The following is an 18,259-nucleotide window of genomic DNA, read 5'->3' as shown; positions in this document are numbered from 1 at the left end:
TACCTCTGTCGTGGATCACCACCCCGAAGTGCGTGTTGGGCATTTTGTCCTCGGGCGCTTTGGGCGGCATCAGGACGACGGGAGGTTTGTTGGACGGATTCTTGTTGGACGAGGCGGTCTTTTCTGGAGGAGAAGGGAGGTGTAAGGAACAAGCTAAACAAAGTCCCACACATGTTCCCAGTTGTCATTCCCCCACCAGCCAAAAGCACTCGAACACTGAGCCGCTGTCTTTTGATCAGGAGGAGGCTCAGGTTTCTGCCACTGTATTACTTTGAAAAGAAACTCGTCGGTTTATATAAAGTTCAGCAACCCTGTACAGTGGAATCTCGATCTAACAGGCCAGAATAGTTCCACAACTGGCCACAGCGCAACTAAACTGTTCACATATATGCCTACCTGGCGGCCATGTTGGTAGGGGCGACTTTCACGTCAAAGGCAACGTATGGACATAAGTGGCAGCCATGTTGCATCAGAGTTAATGCAAAGTACGGACTTTTGCGTAGCATTACCGTAGGCACACATATTGAAATAGTACACTATTTTATGAATTTATTACATAATCAATTTATTATTCATATTTAATTTATTATAAATAACAATTACACATCATGAATTCTGAGTTAACATATATTGTAATCAAAATTGAAAGGAAAATTATGACAACAGCTGCAGAACCGAGCAGAGAGTGGAGACTGAGGACATTCCCAACATTGAACGGAGGTGCGTTGTGATAAAGGCTAACTGGAAACATAATAAAACAGCGACTCTGGGATACACTTAACACAAGCTCTTTTGTGGACGGCTCGGCTTACTTTTGGACCGGTTTTCCATCTGTTGTGGTTATTTTTGTTGGGGTGCGCAGCCGCTTTACGCTTGGGTTTAGTTTGAGCTTCTTTTACCTGCCCAAGTTTATAATATTAATAAATAATAATAATAATAATAATAATAATAAAAACTAAATCTTTCTTTAAAAAAAAAAAAGTCTGTCCAATTATTTATTACAAATGCAATCCAAAATCCAAACATTTTTTAATTTTTTTAAATTTTTTTTTAGAAAGTGTTCACAACAAATTTCATTCACTACTACTATTTTTTTCTTACCATTACTTCTACTACTTCTTACTAATACTTTTCCTATTACTACTCCTGCTCCTATGTACCTTTTCCAGTGCGAAAGGTGAGCATGGCCGGCTGTCCCTCACCCGCCGAGCTGCGGGCCACCATGAGCACCTCGTACAGGCTGGACGCCTCCAGATCGGAGAGACGCAGAGAGCGCTCGCTGCCGGGCACTCGCACCGTCAGCCAGCTCTCCATCAACGTGGCCATCTCGTCCACCTGGGAGACACCGGGAAAGGATACCAGTAGAGCACATGACAACCTTTGACCGCAAATGAGCAGCAGCTCAATGACAATCAAGCTTGGTGATTTGCTTCTCCTTTGGCTTTTATTTTACCTTACGATATTTGACAAAATAGGCGTTGATGGGGCTCCCGCCGTCAGGCCCCGCCCTCCACTCCAGGTCGTAGATGTCGGGTTTGTGCGTCTGGGGCGGGCTGGTGATGATGGGAGCGTCGGGTGTGAGACGGTCGCCGCCCCCGTCGGACGGTGGCCCGTCTGTGTCTTCGTCCTCCCCCGTCAGGAAGCGCTCGTCACCTTCGTCGCTCTGCATGGGCGGCAGCGAGGGCCAAACGTCCACATCGGGATTCAATTCTGACAGACAAAGATTGGTAAGAGACATTTTTTTAAGTGGAACTACAACACACATTTGGTAGAACAGTGGTTCTCAAACTAGGATATGTTTTAACATAAAAAAAAACAAAACAAAAAGTGCATACCAACTGTCAGGTTTATTCACCATCTATGACATTTTAAAAATACAAAAATGAGAAAACAAGGCCTTTTCAACTCGTAATACGAGGAGAAAATGGGAGAAAGAGATGTGTGCAGATCACATGCCTCTGGCCCACTCTCTGACACATCCTCACACTTTTCCTCGATTTATTTGGGATTCGGCAAAACAACAAATGGTCACATTGTTGCTCTAAAGGAGGTGGGGAAATAGCAACAATGACAACAATCAATTTACACCACTGCAGATGTCGCTTGTTTACCTGGTTTGTTAATTATAAAAAATAAAAAAAAAAGGGATTTGAAATAAAAATAATAATAATAATGATAATAATAATAATAATAATAATAATAATAATGGATGATAATAATATACCGGTATATAAAATAAAATAAAAAATAAAAAAAATGTAATAGCTGTGAAAAGTGAAGAAAAAAAAAAAAATTCGGTCCAGAATTTCTGCCAAAATTGAAAATAACCTTATTTAGCCATAAATATCGCATTACGGGGTCACATAAAATGATACAATAGGCCAGCCATATCTAGAGCCAATGCTCAAGTTTGACACCTGTGAGCAAATTAAGACCAGTCCTAAGCTTCACAAAAGGATGGATAAAGCAATTTGGAAAATGGATGGACGAATTATTTGAAGATGCAAGTACGTTGAGTTTGGATGACAACAATGTCTGAAATACATTGTCAGAACCAATGTGCAAGTGAACGCGTGTGTGCGTGTGCGCGCACGCCAGCATGCCACCGCTACACTTTTGCAAAAGTAAACATGCTGGGAGCTGGTAACACTAAACCTGATTCCCGGGAACGCCGCCAGCTGCCACACATTCCGCACGCCGGCCATTAAAATAGCGGAGAGAGAAACTGTATGTAGTCGTGAGGCTGCCACAAGCAGAGGAAAAATGTCAAGGAAGTGATGCCAACATTAAAGGAAGTCTTTCAAGGCAGAAAGTGGGAACAAAGCCACAAGGGATTCCCAACAAAAAAAAAAAGGGAAGTACAGTGGTACCCTTCACATATTCATTCCGTAATCAAGCTCTCAAATCGTCTTTTTTTCTCATTCAAATGAATGGAAATGCCATTAATCTGTTCCTGCTTTCACAGCCTGTCACATTTGACCATTTTGTTCCCCTTCTGTCACATCCATCCTATTTTGTCCTGAAATGTGGGTGCCGGGAACATAGCATAAGGTACTGAGAAATGATGTTTTTGACACTATGTCTATGCAGACCCACTAGTCTAAACACAACATTCTGTTTAATATTACATTTGTGGAATAAGAGTTAGGAAGCAAAATCCAGCCATTTTTATGCATATCAGGGGGCGGCCATTTTGCCACTTGCTGTCATCTGAAGATGGCATCGATGTTGCTCAGGTCTCAGGTAACAACCAATCACAGCGCAGCTTCAGAAAACAGATGAGTTGTGATTGGTCGTTGGCTGAGCAACTTGTGATGTCATCTTCAGTCGACAGCAAGTGGCAAAAAATGGCCGCTTCCTGAGATGGATTAAAACGGCTGGATTTTGCTTCATCACTCATATTCCACAAATGTAATATTAATCACAATGTCACAGAATGTTAGACTATTGAGGTCACATATAACATTATTGTCAAGAAACGTTTCAAGTTGACTTACACATACCCAGTTGTAAAAAAACCCCAATAACATCTGAGATCTTAAGATTTATAAGGGAAAATACTTGCAGCAAGTGAAATGCTCTAACACAAAAAACTTCCTGGTAAGAAGAAATATCTTGATCCTCGAGTTGAGATATTTTGTCATTGTTAGATTTGAGCTTTTGCAGCGCTCCTGAACAAGCAAAATGTTTCAGGGATGCTGGTTAAACTCACTGGCTGGTATCTCCCAACACAAGCGTCCTTATCAGCTTGGCATGCTCTCTGCTTGCATCTTCCAGTGGAAACGCGAGGCAGGGATGGAAGGAGGAGAGGACGGAGGAGTGGGAGGACGCCACGACGTAAATACAAGGCGGTTGTGTAGCACGTTGACAGCCGGGTGGTCCGCTCCCCTGTCCTAACCCTTCACAGCTACTCCTCGCATTCCAGCGTCCGCGGGGCTTATCCCCGGGCGGCGTGCACAAAGCTCACTCTCACGATCCAGCTTGGGGAAAAGGAGGGCGGCCTTGGCGCAATCCCCCCCCGCTCCAAGCGTGAGGACTGACTCAAGACTCTTCACTGCACAGCTTCTCTTGCGATGTTTACTTCCGCTGAGTACATGTGACCTGAAGTAACTTTTAATACTCAACCTCTCTGACAATTTTTTGTTTCTTAGACGATTGACGTACCTGACTGCACCCTCAGCATTCCCGACGACTGCGCCGACCCGATGCCGTTGTCCAGCAAACATTGGTACACGCCTTGGTCCTGCGGCGCCACATCGGCGATGATGAGCTGGCCCTCGGAGATTCGTACCCGGTGCGAGGCGGCCACGGGCTCGGCGTTGAACAGCCAGGTGACGTTGGGAGTTGGGTTGCCCGTGGCCACACAGCTGAAACGAGCAGTGGACCCGGGAGATTTGTGCTGCAGGTCAACGAGGCCCTCCAAGATGAACGCGGGTTCTTCAAGGGGGGGAAAATTCCCATTAGACTTTAAATCTTTAAATAAAATGTTATATATATATTATATATAAACAATAATAAACTGTGGTGCTCAAAGTTGCAAATACTCACCGAGAACGTTGACGGTGTAGTTGGCGCTCATCACCGTCCCTCGCTCGCTTTCAGCAGCACAGACGTACACTCCAATATCGTCCGTCGTCACGGAGACAAATTCCAAATTGTCACGCAGGTGCCGCAACGAAGGCCCCGGTCGGATCCGCTCGCCGTTCTTGAGCCATGTGGACGACGACGACGACGGATTTCCGGAAACTACGCACTCCAGGGTGTACGACTGGGACCGCTGCAGTGTCACATTCTTTGGGGTGGTGGGGTAAACTATACGTACGGGAGAGGAGGGGGAGTCGGCATCTAAATAAAATAGAATTTTATACATTAGTCTCGTAATCGGGAAAGCTCAGTGTACAGAAATACAAATACATATATTTTATGTATATCAAAATAGTTTGAAATTCCAACAGGACTTACGTCGGACAGAAATTTTTGTACCGTGGGTCTGTGTGACAGTTTCCCCCGTGACAGGATTGTACGAGCCGCACTTATAGACGCCTTGATGTCGCGCCGAGACGGACGGGATCTGCAAGTTCCCAGATGGAAGAACCAAGTAGTCGTCTAAAAAGAGAGACAGGTCAATTGAACCGGTGACCAACAAGCCGCAATTCGTCTTCAACCTCCAAAAGAAATCACGTTCGGAAAGAAGAACCTGTTGAGGCCTCCACGCGCTCGCCTCGCACTCGTAGCCTGGGGAAGGCCGGCGGCACGCTAGCGGGCAGAGGACACTCGATGATTGCTGGCTCGCCTTCCTGGACGGACAGCGAATGCCGCCGGCTGTCTTGGTACTCGGAGATTTCTGCAAGGCCCAACGGAGAGGGGAACGTTAGGAAGTGGCGAGTGCTGTTATGACTGAGGAAAGGAAAACCCGAAGGCTCATTAAGGATGTCAAAGGTCCTGCTGCTTCCTTCCCGGCGCCACTCAGCGGCACGCGTCCTCGCCCCTTTCCAAAAGCAACTTCCTGGCTTGCCTCATTACTTTAATGCAGTGTCGGGAAGTATCAAATATTTGGTAATTTAAATAGATTTTCATGGTTCTGTACTTTACTTAAACACACTAGCATTGTGTATTACAAGCAGTGGCGTGCAAAGGGGGACCCGACGGCCTCCAGAACCCCCACCGCTCCATAAACAGCAAAAATATACAAATAACGAACACCCATTTTATTTAATTATTTATTTATTTATTATTGTATTTAATTTGTTTCTTACTTCCCTTTTTTTAAAATGGGGATATATTCCCAATAAGTGTTTGTCTCCCCAAAATAATAAATGATTTTTTAAAAAATGTAGAAAATATTTAAAAAATAAAAATATATATATATATATATTTATTTTTTTTTCAACTTTGACTAAACTACATGAATCGAACCATACTCAAGTAAAACATGAGTACATCTCACAAGTCCACGTACCTGCCAGGTCCACGCGTGCATACCGGCTGGCGACGGCCAGCCCATGGTGCAAGCGTGCCACGCACTGGTAGACGCCGACGTGGGCATGCTGCAGGGAGGCGATGTTAAGCGTCCCGCTGTTCAGCTCCACGCCGGGCAAGGTGTCAACGAGCAGGGGTGCGCCCCGGAAGCGCCACGAGAGCGCCGCCGACGGGGGGCTGACGGCGCAGCGCAGGCGAGCCTCCGAACCCGGACTCTGCACCAGTGAGGCGGGCTCAGAGCGGAAAAACGGATATTGCGCTGAGGAGGGAAAGAGAGCGGATGATGAATGAAGGGAGTAAAACCTCGTTTTCCTGTATGCGGTAAATTCTGACGTGATGCGCATGTAGGCGGGATGGTCGTGGGCTGCGTCAGCTTCGGAAATAGACATCAGAGGAAGATGAAGGTAATGCAAGGCTGACACATGCGCGACTTTTGGCCACGAGTTTGGCATGGCAAGTCGTGCCATTTGGGGCACGAACTGAACTATAACTCGACGTGAGCTGTTGGTGTGAGTTCATCAACAGTTTGCGCATAGTTCACGACCCCGTCGCGAAATTTTGTCGTGACGAAAATTTTGAACGTTTAAAAATTTTGCCCGGACATGGCACGCAGTCACGACGGGTTTACGCACACATCAATCTATCTATCTATCTATCATCTCGATAGCTAGTTAGCTATTTCGATAGCTATCTATTTTTCCAGCTATCTCGCTAGTCGCTACCTAGCTATCTCACTAGCTAGCTAACTATATGTAGACATGTACTGTTAAAAAAAAATTAAGGGGAACATTTTGTTCCTTTAATCAATCAATCAATCAATCATTATCTAGCATCGTGATAGCTAGCTAGCTATTTCGATAGCTATCTATTTTTCCAGCTATCTTGCTAGTCGCTACCTAGCTATCTCACTATATGTATATATGTACTGCTAAAAAAAATCAAAACAATTAAGGGAACACTTTTTTTTATCCATTTATCAATCAATCTATCTATCTATCATCTCAATAGCTAGCTAGCTATTTTTCCAGCTATCTCGCTAGTCGCTACCTAGCTATCGCTCTCTCTCTCTCTACCTAATTCTAACTTTGACAAGCCTAACTGAGAATTGTACTGCTAGAGTCTCAACGCGGTGAAGGAGTTTGTTTAAAAAAAAAAAAAAAAAAAAAAAAAAAAAAAAAAAGTCAGTTTAGATGGTAGTAACACGGACTCTCGAGTGTTGCACTGCTACGCGTAAAGCACACAAAGACGTGAATGGGAGGTTTTGCTTTGCCGCCATAAAAGTAAAAAAAAAAAAACCTCCAGGTCTGGCTACTTTACACTCAAATGATGACCTTCACCAAATACTACTGGAACTAAAGGTCGTCAAATTTGGAATCAAACTAAACTTCACATCTTAAGGTGCACAAACAGACGGACAGATGGATGGATTGTAGACAGACAGCCTTGGTGGAGGTAATCGGTAAATGGCCAAAAGCAACTGACGTGTGCAGCTGATGAGCAGGGACTGGCTGAGACACAGCAGAGTGGACAGGAAGACCCTGAGGCCACCGTCCATGACGCCCTCGGACCCCTGCCGGCAGCCGTGATCGCCCGGCGTGCGCGCCCTCCTCCGATTGGCCAACCTGGAACAAGGGGAGGGGCAAGAAAAACAAGACGACGTCAGACACCAGCTTGTAGCCACGACGACAAAAGGAGACAATGGGGAGCATCTCTCTAATCTTCACATGGCACCACTTGACTACTTGACCCCCTCTGGAGCAAGGACGTCCACAATTTCTCCACTTAGGGCCACAAACAAACAAACAAACAAACAAAATGGAAGAAGACAGACGGGCCCAATTCACCTTGTGTTTATCAAACATCCATCATCCATTTCCTGATGTATACTGGATGAATTGGAGTGAGAGGCGGGGCCAATCCTGGACTGATTGCCAGCCAATCAAAGGGCACACATAGATAAACAAGAAGGGCTGAACAATTTTTTAAAATAATGTAATTGTGGTACCGGTAATTTTCGAGACAATTTTTCATCAATATTGTGATTGTGAATTAATGTGTAATAATTTTTTCATTGAGTTTTTTTTTTTTTAAACAAGCAAAATAATCTGCATTACAATAAACGATATTACTATACATAAACAGGATGGAAATATGCTAAATAATAAATAAACCATGAATTTATATAAAAGACAACCTTGACAAAACCAGTAACTGAATCATCAGTTTCAAAAAGGTTGGCGAGTACAACATCAATCCCTCTTTGCATAATTTTTGTTGACTTGTTTTTAAATCAGTTTACAATACCAAATAAACAATAATAAATTTAATAAACATTAATGGAAAATGTATGTTGTTGTTTTTATTAAATGCTGTACACGTGAAATAAAATTTTATCCAATCATTTAATGGAATAATAAGATAAAATAATTGATTCTGAAACTATTCGATCGTGACTTCCCTACTTGTATCTCAAGGTACCAATGTACCTCTTTGACACCAATTCCTACTGAGGGAGTATGCAGCCACTGTCTTTATATCACTTTCTTGTCACACCGTTCTGCCTCCTCATAGGTTCACCCTAGCCTGACGTCCCTCACTGGTCCTGGCTGGATCAGCCAAAAAAAAGAAGAAGAAAAAATAAATTAAAAAAAAGGTGTGTAACAAGAAGCAATTCCCCTGGTCACCCCCCCCCCAAAAAAAAAACGCCTTCGCCTCCTCCTTCTCCTCATGTTCCTCCTCTTTCCGAGGGTAATCCAGGCCAGGCTTTGATCCCGGGGTTCCTGCTCGGTAACCAGGACTCGAGCCCTACAATGGCCGCCCAGCTGTGACATTGATGCCGACGCTTCAGCGGAAGAGCCAAGCCGAGGGAGCAAATTAAAAAGATGACGGGTGTCGGGATGGGGTCCCGACAGGGAATGGCGGGGAGGGGGGGGGGCTCAAGCTATGCTAAGGCAATTCATGTAACGCTACTTAAAAGCCGCATTTGGCAAAATGTAAACTATTCAGTGTGATTACTGTCTGACTGTGATGAGAAATTAATTAGGTGGAGTACAGTATTACTGTCACACGCACACACACGCGTACACCCGTGTGTGCACACACTCACACATACATTCCTGGAGAAACAGGTGTAAAAGTGCTTAAGGGAACAATGAAGGCGCTAAAGGCGACCGACCGAGTTTGGATTTCAGCATGCTACTGTGTAATCTGGCTTCAAGTATACTTTGTGGCGTCTCACATCAAACCCACATCGTCACGCCGCATGCTGCGACAGGCCCCCGGCTTACTGGATTCATGATATATAATTACAATAATAAGACACGGGGGCCTACAAAACATGTGACCTGTAACAGCGCCTCTACTGTAAGGGTCACCATCCTGAGAGCTACTTCTTGGGGAGTGATTAATGAAGGGCTTCTGAAATATCAAGCTATTAATTAATGATATTTGTTTATGTTAGTTAAGACTGATGATTTATCACTAGGGATGCACGATAATACTATTTTCAACCGATACCGATAAACAAATGATTTAGTAAGTGCCGATGTCGATAACCGATAAGTAAGCCGATAATTGTTTGTAAAATTAACTTCAATACAAATATACTTTCGAGTCCTCCTATAAGTCGAATGATTCCACACGTCTACTCAGCAATCTTCCACTCAACACTGTGTTCCAACTATTTTTTGCATTTGCATTTATTAGGGTTGGAACACCAATGGAACTAGGGGTGTGAAAACCAAATAAAAAGAGAGGGTGAGGAAAGGACGGATGGACCAATGTGGCATGTCTGTTATTACCGGTGGATTTCTTAATTTTCTGGTTTATTGTATGATATCAAATTGGTCTATAATTGCCGATAATTATCGGCAGATTTCTTTATTATCTGTTTTATCTGTTTGACTTCAAATTGGTCGATAATTGCCGATAATTATCGGCCACCGATATTAGCGTGCATCCCTAAATTAGGCAACAGATAAATATCAATATCCAACACCTTATTTCTATAAACTACTGCCAGTGTTTACATTTTTAAATGACCAATTACGTCATCAACATTCCAAGAAATCATAAGTTTATCCCATCACTGGGAGCCATTCTTTAGATCTCATGTGGTCCTTGAGGCTACCACATCTATAAAATGACCAGGGCCATCTGTCAGCTTAAAGAAATCAAAAAGTGGCCCTTGAGCACTAAATTTCACCGCCTCCCGTCCGTTTCCGCGAGCTCGATGGCGACCGGTCGCCCTTGTGTAAACACACACACAGCTGCCTATCGGGCCCGTCCATCTGGCGCTGCGAGGAAATGCACGAGGGCATCCATCTTCCCGCTTATCTGTTTGACTTTTCGCTGACATCCGCCGCCATGAAGACGCACACACCGCTAGGATATCTGGTGTCAAACCCAAAATCCCATTAGCAAGGGTCCAACTGATGCTGGCGGCAACACAGGCTCAGGGTGAGGCTACCTGTGCCGTCAAGAATGGTCAGTGACGCGGTAAAGCAGTTGTCAAGTAACTTCACTTTCTATCTACTGTAGCGAATACAAGTAGACACTATTATCATTATTTTAACATGCAATCGTTGTCTACTTCAACAACAGTTGGCAACGAAGCTAATGCTAACACAACAAAACGGATATCTAAACTGGTCCAGCTTTACTACAGAAAAGTAAGGTGATGAAGCATCACTACAGCAGCAAAAGTCAGTTTGTTTTTCTTATAACTAGCCCACTAATGCTCCAGGCGATGCATGATCTCTGAAGAGTAATTGCAGCACAAATGCTGAGTGAGCACTAACACCACATCAGAGGTGTCTAGGCTGGTCCAAACACTATTTATGGACTGAGAAGCAGATGATCTGGCACCACTAAAGCAACAGAAGAGTCACTTTATTTTACGACTAGCTAACTAGCTGTAAATTAATGCTTCAGAATACTGCATACAACTCTGAAATACAACGCTAACATTAGCAACAATGCTAAGGGATAACACCACAGAAGCTCGAGGTGTCCAGGCTGCTCCAAAACGGCAACCAAAGTTGCTTTATTTCACTTATAACTAGCTACATAGTGACAATTTAATGTTCCAGCCAGATACTGCAAACAACTCCGAAATGTAACTTTAGCACAAATGCTAAGCGCTAACACCATGGGAGAAGTGTCCAGGCTGGTCTAAAAAGAATTATAGACCGAAAAGCAGATGTTCTGGCATCACTACAGCAGCAAAAATGACTTTATTTTTCTTATAACTTGCCAAATAGCCATTATTTAAAGCTCCAAGTACTGCTTACAACTCTGAATTATTGTTGGCACAAATGCAAAGCATGTCAAGGATGGTCCAGTCGAATTGTAGCACAAAAACATTAGTATTTTGCCAAAAGTCACTTAATTGTTCTTATAACTAGCTAATTTGTCACAACTTAAATCTGCAGGAAACGCATACAACTTGGAACAGTAATGTTAGCACAAATGCTAAGGGCTAGCACAACATGACAGCAAAGTAATATTGGCAAAGTAGCTAATTTCACAATGCTAAGCTATCCTTTACGCTACAAGAATTGCAGAACACACAGAGAAACGAAAGAAATGAGAAACGTGTAGTTCATGTGCAAAGCTTTTATATATATATATATATATATATATATATATATATATATATATATATATATATATATATATATATATATATATATATATATATATATATATATATATATATATATATATATATATATATATATATATATACACACATAGGGATGAGGGGCAACTGAGGTGACATATGTTTAATAAATGACAAATGTTTGACTGGGACTTGGCTTAAGTACATGCAGGCAAAAGAAAACGTCCTTTTTTCTCAAGAAACTTACTAAATCCTAACATTTATCTTAATGCCACCAGTCCCCAAATGATGCGTTATTTGTAATTGAGGTAGCACTATTCACTTTGCTGCAGAACTCCCAACGCAGGGATAGCACCATCCATCCCCCCCACCGCCATTGGATAAGAGGGAGCTAAGGTCCTGACACAGGAGAAAATAAACACACTGACAGGTTGCCCTCGGGGAAAGCAGAGGGGGAGCAGGGGGTTCAAGTCTAGGGGGGTATTTGAGCACCTGCAGGAACTCCTTAAAGCCCCATCAGCCCCCATGTGGGCCCGGCCCATATCCCTGTCCCATTGGGTAAACAGCGACAATAAAAGGCGATGCGGTGGAGCATCAAAGACCCGCGGGGCAGAGGCAAAACAGGTCGCAACTGGTGCTCTTGACTCAGCTTCACAAGACGGCACAGACGAATGGAAGCCAACGACAAACAATGTGGGCCAGTGGGAATGAGATTAAATCTCCTCACCGCACTGACACCGACACAGAAACCAAATCCAGACAATTGTAGAACACCATTTGGCACTGAAGGAAAGGCCAATTTAAAGGGGATGATTTTAATGTCACTCGTGGCGGTCGACTAATCTGACCTGTGAACAGAAGCCGACCAGCGTGCTATACCCCGAACCTGCCCGCACTCGCCCCTCGGATCCGCAAAAGAGTCTGCATTCCTCAACTCAACACGGAGGCAAAGCCGGCGGAAAGGACAGACGCAATGATGTGAGATAAATGCAAAAACAAGAAGACGGGAAGTCGGAGAAGGGGATGAGGGTACAAAGAGGTGAAAGTTTGCCAAGCCCCCCCCCCCCCCCCCCCCCCTTCTTCAACACCACTGTCTTCAATCGTCTCTCAGATAAGGACCGCGTTTGCATCAACTCCTGCCAATAAATACACTGATGATTCAGTCCAAACTACAGTGGCACCTCGACTTACAAGTTTAATTAATTCCTAAACTAGTTCATGTGAATGCAATTACTGTACATACTGTAATATTTGTGTTACCAACCAAAATCTTGTAACTCAAAAAACTCATAAGGTATGACATTTGTAAGGTTCCATTGTACTTCCAGGAAGAGTCTCCTTGCGGTAAGAGACTCTGGGGGTCCATTAATTGTCAGGATAAACTTGGTGAGGCAGCCTGGGGCCACGGAGCAAACTAATGAGTAGAAGCACCAAGCTAACACCGTCTGCTTCACCCTCTCAATGAAAGAGGCGTGATTTGGAATCAGTATAGGGAATTAGCTCCAGAGGAAAAAGAGATCTTTCTACAAGATGGGAAAGTCATTAAACTGGTGGAGGTTGTAGGCAGCAGAAGGACAGAGAGTCGACAGTTGAGGTGGCACAGGGGTGATGGGGAGGTCAGGCTGGTCTCAGGGCCCAAAGACGCCACGGCCGTGACGTCATGCTACGGTGGGGGGGATCAAGATGGAAAGAAGGAGGCCCCGGGGATCAGACAGTCACATCCCACAAAAAGCCCTGTTTACCAAGGACACACAGTCTCCCCACTTCCTTCACCTCCTATCCTGACACCAAGCCTTCCCAAAAGTGCCAGGGCTGAGACTCGGGAGACAACGCTAATTCCACCCTGAGGCTTTTTGGCCGAGAGAGCAGAGACGCAAAAGAAGGGGAGGAGGCCAGCGAGACCGAGGCTGAATGGTACAGTATGTAAGGCTGCTCTTAATTGGAGATTGTTCTGCAATGTCTTCTTTCCCTTGGGAATCTGTGAGGGGGGCGTAACGGGGGCCGGTGGGAGGTACACTCGTTTCCCAAGGTCCTCCGAGAGCCGGATTAGCCAACAGTGACGAAACTCAATAAGGGCCTCGGACACGGGAAACGGATCCCAGAGTATCGCCGCCATACAAGGCCACCTCCGGACCTTTTGCAAAGTAACTAACAACCCGACGCCTTTGTGGGAGCGCTCTGGGTCCTTCCAGCTGACTTCACAGGCTTTTCAGTCCACAGCGGGACGCCTGCTCGGACCAAAAGGTAATTCCGATGTAAGAGAGGAATGCCCGAGGGGGCCCTCTTGCCCGTGGGGAGTGTTATAATACCCCCGACATGTGCCAAGAGTCTGATTCACTGCGCCAGGTGAGACATTCCTCCAAGTCAGCCTTGACTCCAGAGATGATGGGGAAAAGGCGTTGATGCATGGGGAGGATTAAGTTTGCCAGAAAGTCCACCTTCGCCGGGGGGAGTCAGAATCTGTTGTGTAGGGCATGCAGTGATCTGATCCAGCTGCCATCCCCCTCAACCCCCTTTCCTCTCGACTCTCCTGGATTCCATCAGTGCACATGTCTCCGAGGCAACAAGCGGCAGACAACAGTCTCTGGTCAGCCTCCTCCTGAAAGATCCATGGCCAATGCCCAAAAAGTTTGAAAACAAATATTATTAATGTGTTTTTTTGAAGAAAGTAGAAAGAAAACAGACTTTGGGAGAAACTTGTGATAAATGGGTTTGTTTAACGGATTCATGGTGCTCACACAATGCTGCGCCAGGGAGAGAGGGAGGATTTACAGGATGGAGAACCTGCTCTGCAAACGCTCCGGTTGGCCCGCCAGAACAAAAACAAACATTTGTAAAGAGGTTAAATATAATTAGTCTTCCTCACCGACGCACAAATCTCTTGCAAAAACCCAAACAAACCAGCACCCAAAGACAAATATGCATTCCCAAACAGAGTGCGCAAACGCTCCATATAGTTTGTCTAAATGTTTATCCATGCTTGTTGTGCGCCAATCGAGAGATCACAAAACAAAGCGGCTGGTGTCAATAAACAGCCGCATCAGCCGCGTCTCAGCTTCCTGGCACTGGCTCAGAACGTCTAAGAAGTCCAACATGTTTCAGTTGTGGCCAAGAATAACAAGGCTTCACGACAACAAACGGAACATAATAACAGAGAACGCATGGCCTCGTGTAGCGCGTGCCATCTTTTGTAAGCTGCTACTGTGGACCCCAACACAGACGGCGGTGATTGATTGTCACAGTAGGCCATAATTGCACGGACCTTTGCCAACAGACCTCAGTTACGTCGGGCAGGGAAAATCAAACGGGCTTCTGCAGATATCAGAATAGGACGTAAAGAGGAAGACATCAAAACTGAGATGAAACTGTTTACTGATAAAAATGTGATCAAATCCTGCAGTAATTCAAACTGCAACTGTTTAACTAACCGTGTTAACTATCCTTATTATTGTTGTTAGCACCTATAATGGTAGATGTCCCCAGCCATTAAACACCACTGTGGAAAATTGAGACAGAAGACATAACCATAGAACAATAAAAAGAAGACATCAGAGGCATGTTAGAGTGCTACGAAATACCGTACGGTAGAAGGCTGAAAAACAGAAAAGAGCCTTTGTAGGAATTAGAACGGGTAGCAAAGTTTAGATGAAATAGTTTTACTGATCAACTGTGATAAAACATCCGTTTGTATTTCATCTATCATTTCTACCGTATTTAGCAATTCCACTGTCTGATGTGTGCTACTACGGTAAACAAATGGAGGAAGACAACGAGAAGAAGAATACGAAAAACTATTGGAAGAATAAGACCTCACAGGCATATATTACAGTTATACAAAACGTGGTGGAAGGTGGCCCAGCTCAAATTTTGGTCATTACAAACATACCATGAAATTTCCACACAGGTGGAAAATATTTTGATACATGATACAAACATGGGAAAAAAACTGCATAAAGTGATAAAAACCAGTAGAAAGTGAATAGGGTGAGGTTCCATCAGGCTGGAAAAATTAGTGCTTCAATATGTTTGAAATTCCAGTAATTTTGGCAGTTTAAAAGAGAACGAATGGTTTTGTGTAGCTTCTAAGCTGCTACCGTGGACCGCAATCAAGACAACAGTGATTGATTGTCACAGTCACTGGAGGCCAATATTCCACAGATTTGCGGCAAACAACCCAAATTGCGTTGGGCCTATCACGCCCGATGGAAGCAAAAAAGTCCCTTCAAACCAGTCGCCAATGGCCGCTCGTTTTGGCCTTAATATAGTCCTGCTGGTGCCCGCCAAAACCAAAGTCAGATGTGACTCGCTGGCTTTCGAAACATTTGAAATAGAAAGCTGCGGTCTCTCGCAAAGAAAAAGGCGAGCTCACTCGGGGCCTGCCGCCGAGGCATATTTAGTCGGGTCACTTTCGGGAATCTCGCAAACGGGAAGATGCTGAGGATGCAGGAGAATTAAAGTCCACACCAGACACAATGAACCCCGACCGTTCCCGATAATGACAAGGTATTTTTGTTTTGCGTCAAAGCCCGCCATTCCGCTCCCCCTGGTCTGGTCCATGTGGCGCTCAGCAACATGTTCAATGCACATACGGCACATTACAGCTCGCCAAAAGGCGCTCCCTCAGATGGTTCCAAGTACATAATAAAGGGTATTTATAGTCACTTCAAATAGCGTGGCTTAAGGAGCAGCTCAGACGAGTTTGTAGCCAGCTGAAGAAGACCTGTTTTGACGTAGACTGATCAGTTCTTGAGTTGTGCGTTTGTGGTTTACATCCCCTTATCGTAATCTGTGTATATTTAGAGCAAGTCTGTATTTTCACTACACCAACAAGCAAAACCTCAGAGAAGAAGCAGACCTCCGAGCCGGGCCCGCGTCCAGCCGGTACCGCCTCGCCCTCCCTGCCTTCCAGCGGCTGTTGCAGAACATCTGTTCCCGCTGCTTGAAAAAAGGCTGCTTGTTTGCCTTCGCAATCACTACAGACCATGTTTCTCATTTCATTTTTTCACATATTTGCCTATATTAATAGTTTACATCGTGAATATAGATCTATAATCTCAAAACACTGACAAAACTCAACAACAAGATTACTCTTAAAAATAATTGGCTTCCAGATGATTCCACTAACAACAACCACAATTAAACCAGCTGTAGGTCAGTTTTTCAGTGAATAATTTGGGATATTTCTTCAGAAATAGAACGTAAATAGACTTCTATAGAGTCAAACTGAATATTTGAAGAGCATGTATAACCTCTTAGAGTAACAGCATCGCCTAGCATTGCACAGGTACTTGAGGTTAATTTGCTGGCTACATTTTCATACTTTCCAAGGGGGTCTAAGTGTTTCAAAAGTAGCATCAATGTCTTTAAACGACAGAATTTCTTTCATGAAGGTGTACCCTCAGCAGCCAACTGTCACGTGGGCTCAATTTTGAGAATGGCTCGTCATCTCCAGTGACCCCCCCCTCCCAGCTCTTCCTGGCTGCTGGGTGTTGTCAATCAGCACCCAGAGGCTCCTTGATCGTGTGGGCTTTTTTGGCACGGCGCCCAATACTTCCCCCCCCAACAGCTTCCACCCGGCAGGGGCTGGGCCTTGATAAATGAGGCCTGGCGTTAACTAACATCGGAGAAGTTGAGGAGGTCTAAATGCGGGAGGCTAAATTTTAATAATTTCACCATTTCGGATTCGGAAGGCGATTTGGAGAGCCAGTCATTCCCCACGTCCAAATATTGTGACAGTGATGAAAAAAATCTGAGATTTATCTCAGTGTTTTTACGACTCTCGGGACTTCGTTGAGGCAGAGGTCAACTCAGTGACAGAATGAAGTGCGAGCTCAAATAAACAAGAGAGCCATGCTGTGATTTAGGCCTTTGCTTAACCAACTGAGGTCCGTCCACTGTCTGGACATTAATCCATTAATAACAAAACTCTTTTGTTAAAAACCTATACCGGGCTCTCTGCATATTTGTATGCTCTTTCCATTACGCTATGTTAGCAGGGGAGAAGCGATAATTAACCACTCACTGACAGTCGTCTGACTTGACAGTGAAAAGCAAAGTCATGGAAGTAGAGTTCCAATAGCAAGCAAGGCTAGCTGTGGGGGATGATGGCAGAGTGGTAAACCCCTCAAGAGGATGAAAAGAAAGGTCCGAAATGGTCAACTGCTCTACACAGTGACTAAAGAAAAACAGTTGTTTGCAATAAATATATTTTTAAATGGGCCTATCAATGTTTTACGGAATCAAAAATGTAATAAAATGGCAAATAGTAAAGTAGCAACTGGTATTTTTACATCACCAGCATACTCAAACTTCTGGTTCCTTTTTTTTTTTTTTTTTTTAATGCAGTTTGCTAGCATAACAAGCAGACTTGTTTCGAAACATATTCATCTAGCTTGATTAGCAGGCTATAAAGTCGGCTGGCATGACTAGCAAATCCTAAATACTAACATGATTAGTAGGCAGCAGTTGAATGACATACCATAACAGGAGAGTTGTTAGCATAACAAGCTAGCAAGATTAGCAGGTGACATATTTTGCTAGCTTGATTAGCCGGCAGGTTGAAACTTAAAAATAAACTGTTATCAGCTTTCAGATGACTAAACGTCGTGGAGGTGCTGGGGGGGAGGATGCTAATAGCTATCGTACAGAGTAGCAGTA

General features: G+C 44.2%; 1 protein-coding gene across 6 annotated transcripts in view; it reads right to left on the bottom strand.

Annotated features, from left to right (window-relative positions):
- Window positions 1–18,259, bottom strand: part of cdon (cell adhesion associated, oncogene regulated) — a 41,901-nt gene that overhangs the window by 7,672 nt on the left and 15,970 nt on the right. For 5 of the 6 annotated variants that reach the window (XM_077541702.1, XM_077541703.1, XM_077541699.1 and 2 more), the window contains 9 exons: window positions 7,462–7,601; window positions 5,960–6,238; window positions 5,198–5,344; window positions 4,963–5,106; window positions 4,549–4,845; window positions 4,165–4,437; window positions 1,454–1,710; window positions 1,161–1,335; window positions 4–123 (listed from right to left, as the gene is read on the bottom strand). In XM_077541702.1, coding sequence (XP_077397828.1) covers window positions 4–123; window positions 1,161–1,335; window positions 1,454–1,710; window positions 4,165–4,437; window positions 4,549–4,845; window positions 4,963–5,106; window positions 5,198–5,344; window positions 5,960–6,238; window positions 7,462–7,534 — 1,765 coding nt within the window. In that variant the 5' untranslated portion in view covers window positions 7,535–7,601. The remainder of the gene's footprint in view (window positions 1–3; window positions 124–1,160; window positions 1,336–1,453; window positions 1,711–4,164; window positions 4,438–4,548; window positions 4,846–4,962; window positions 5,107–5,197; window positions 5,345–5,959; window positions 6,239–7,461; window positions 7,602–18,259) is intronic. The other variant, XM_077541701.1, reaches the window with a different exon arrangement.

The sequence above is a fragment of the Festucalex cinctus genome, chromosome 13, assembly GCF_051991245.1.
Source record: "Festucalex cinctus isolate MCC-2025b chromosome 13, RoL_Fcin_1.0, whole genome shotgun sequence".
In the NCBI taxonomy this organism is placed as follows: domain Eukaryota; kingdom Metazoa; phylum Chordata; class Actinopteri; order Syngnathiformes; family Syngnathidae; genus Festucalex; species Festucalex cinctus.
Note: the sequence above shows the minus strand (reverse complement) of the source record. Positions and strands in the feature narration are given on the sequence as shown.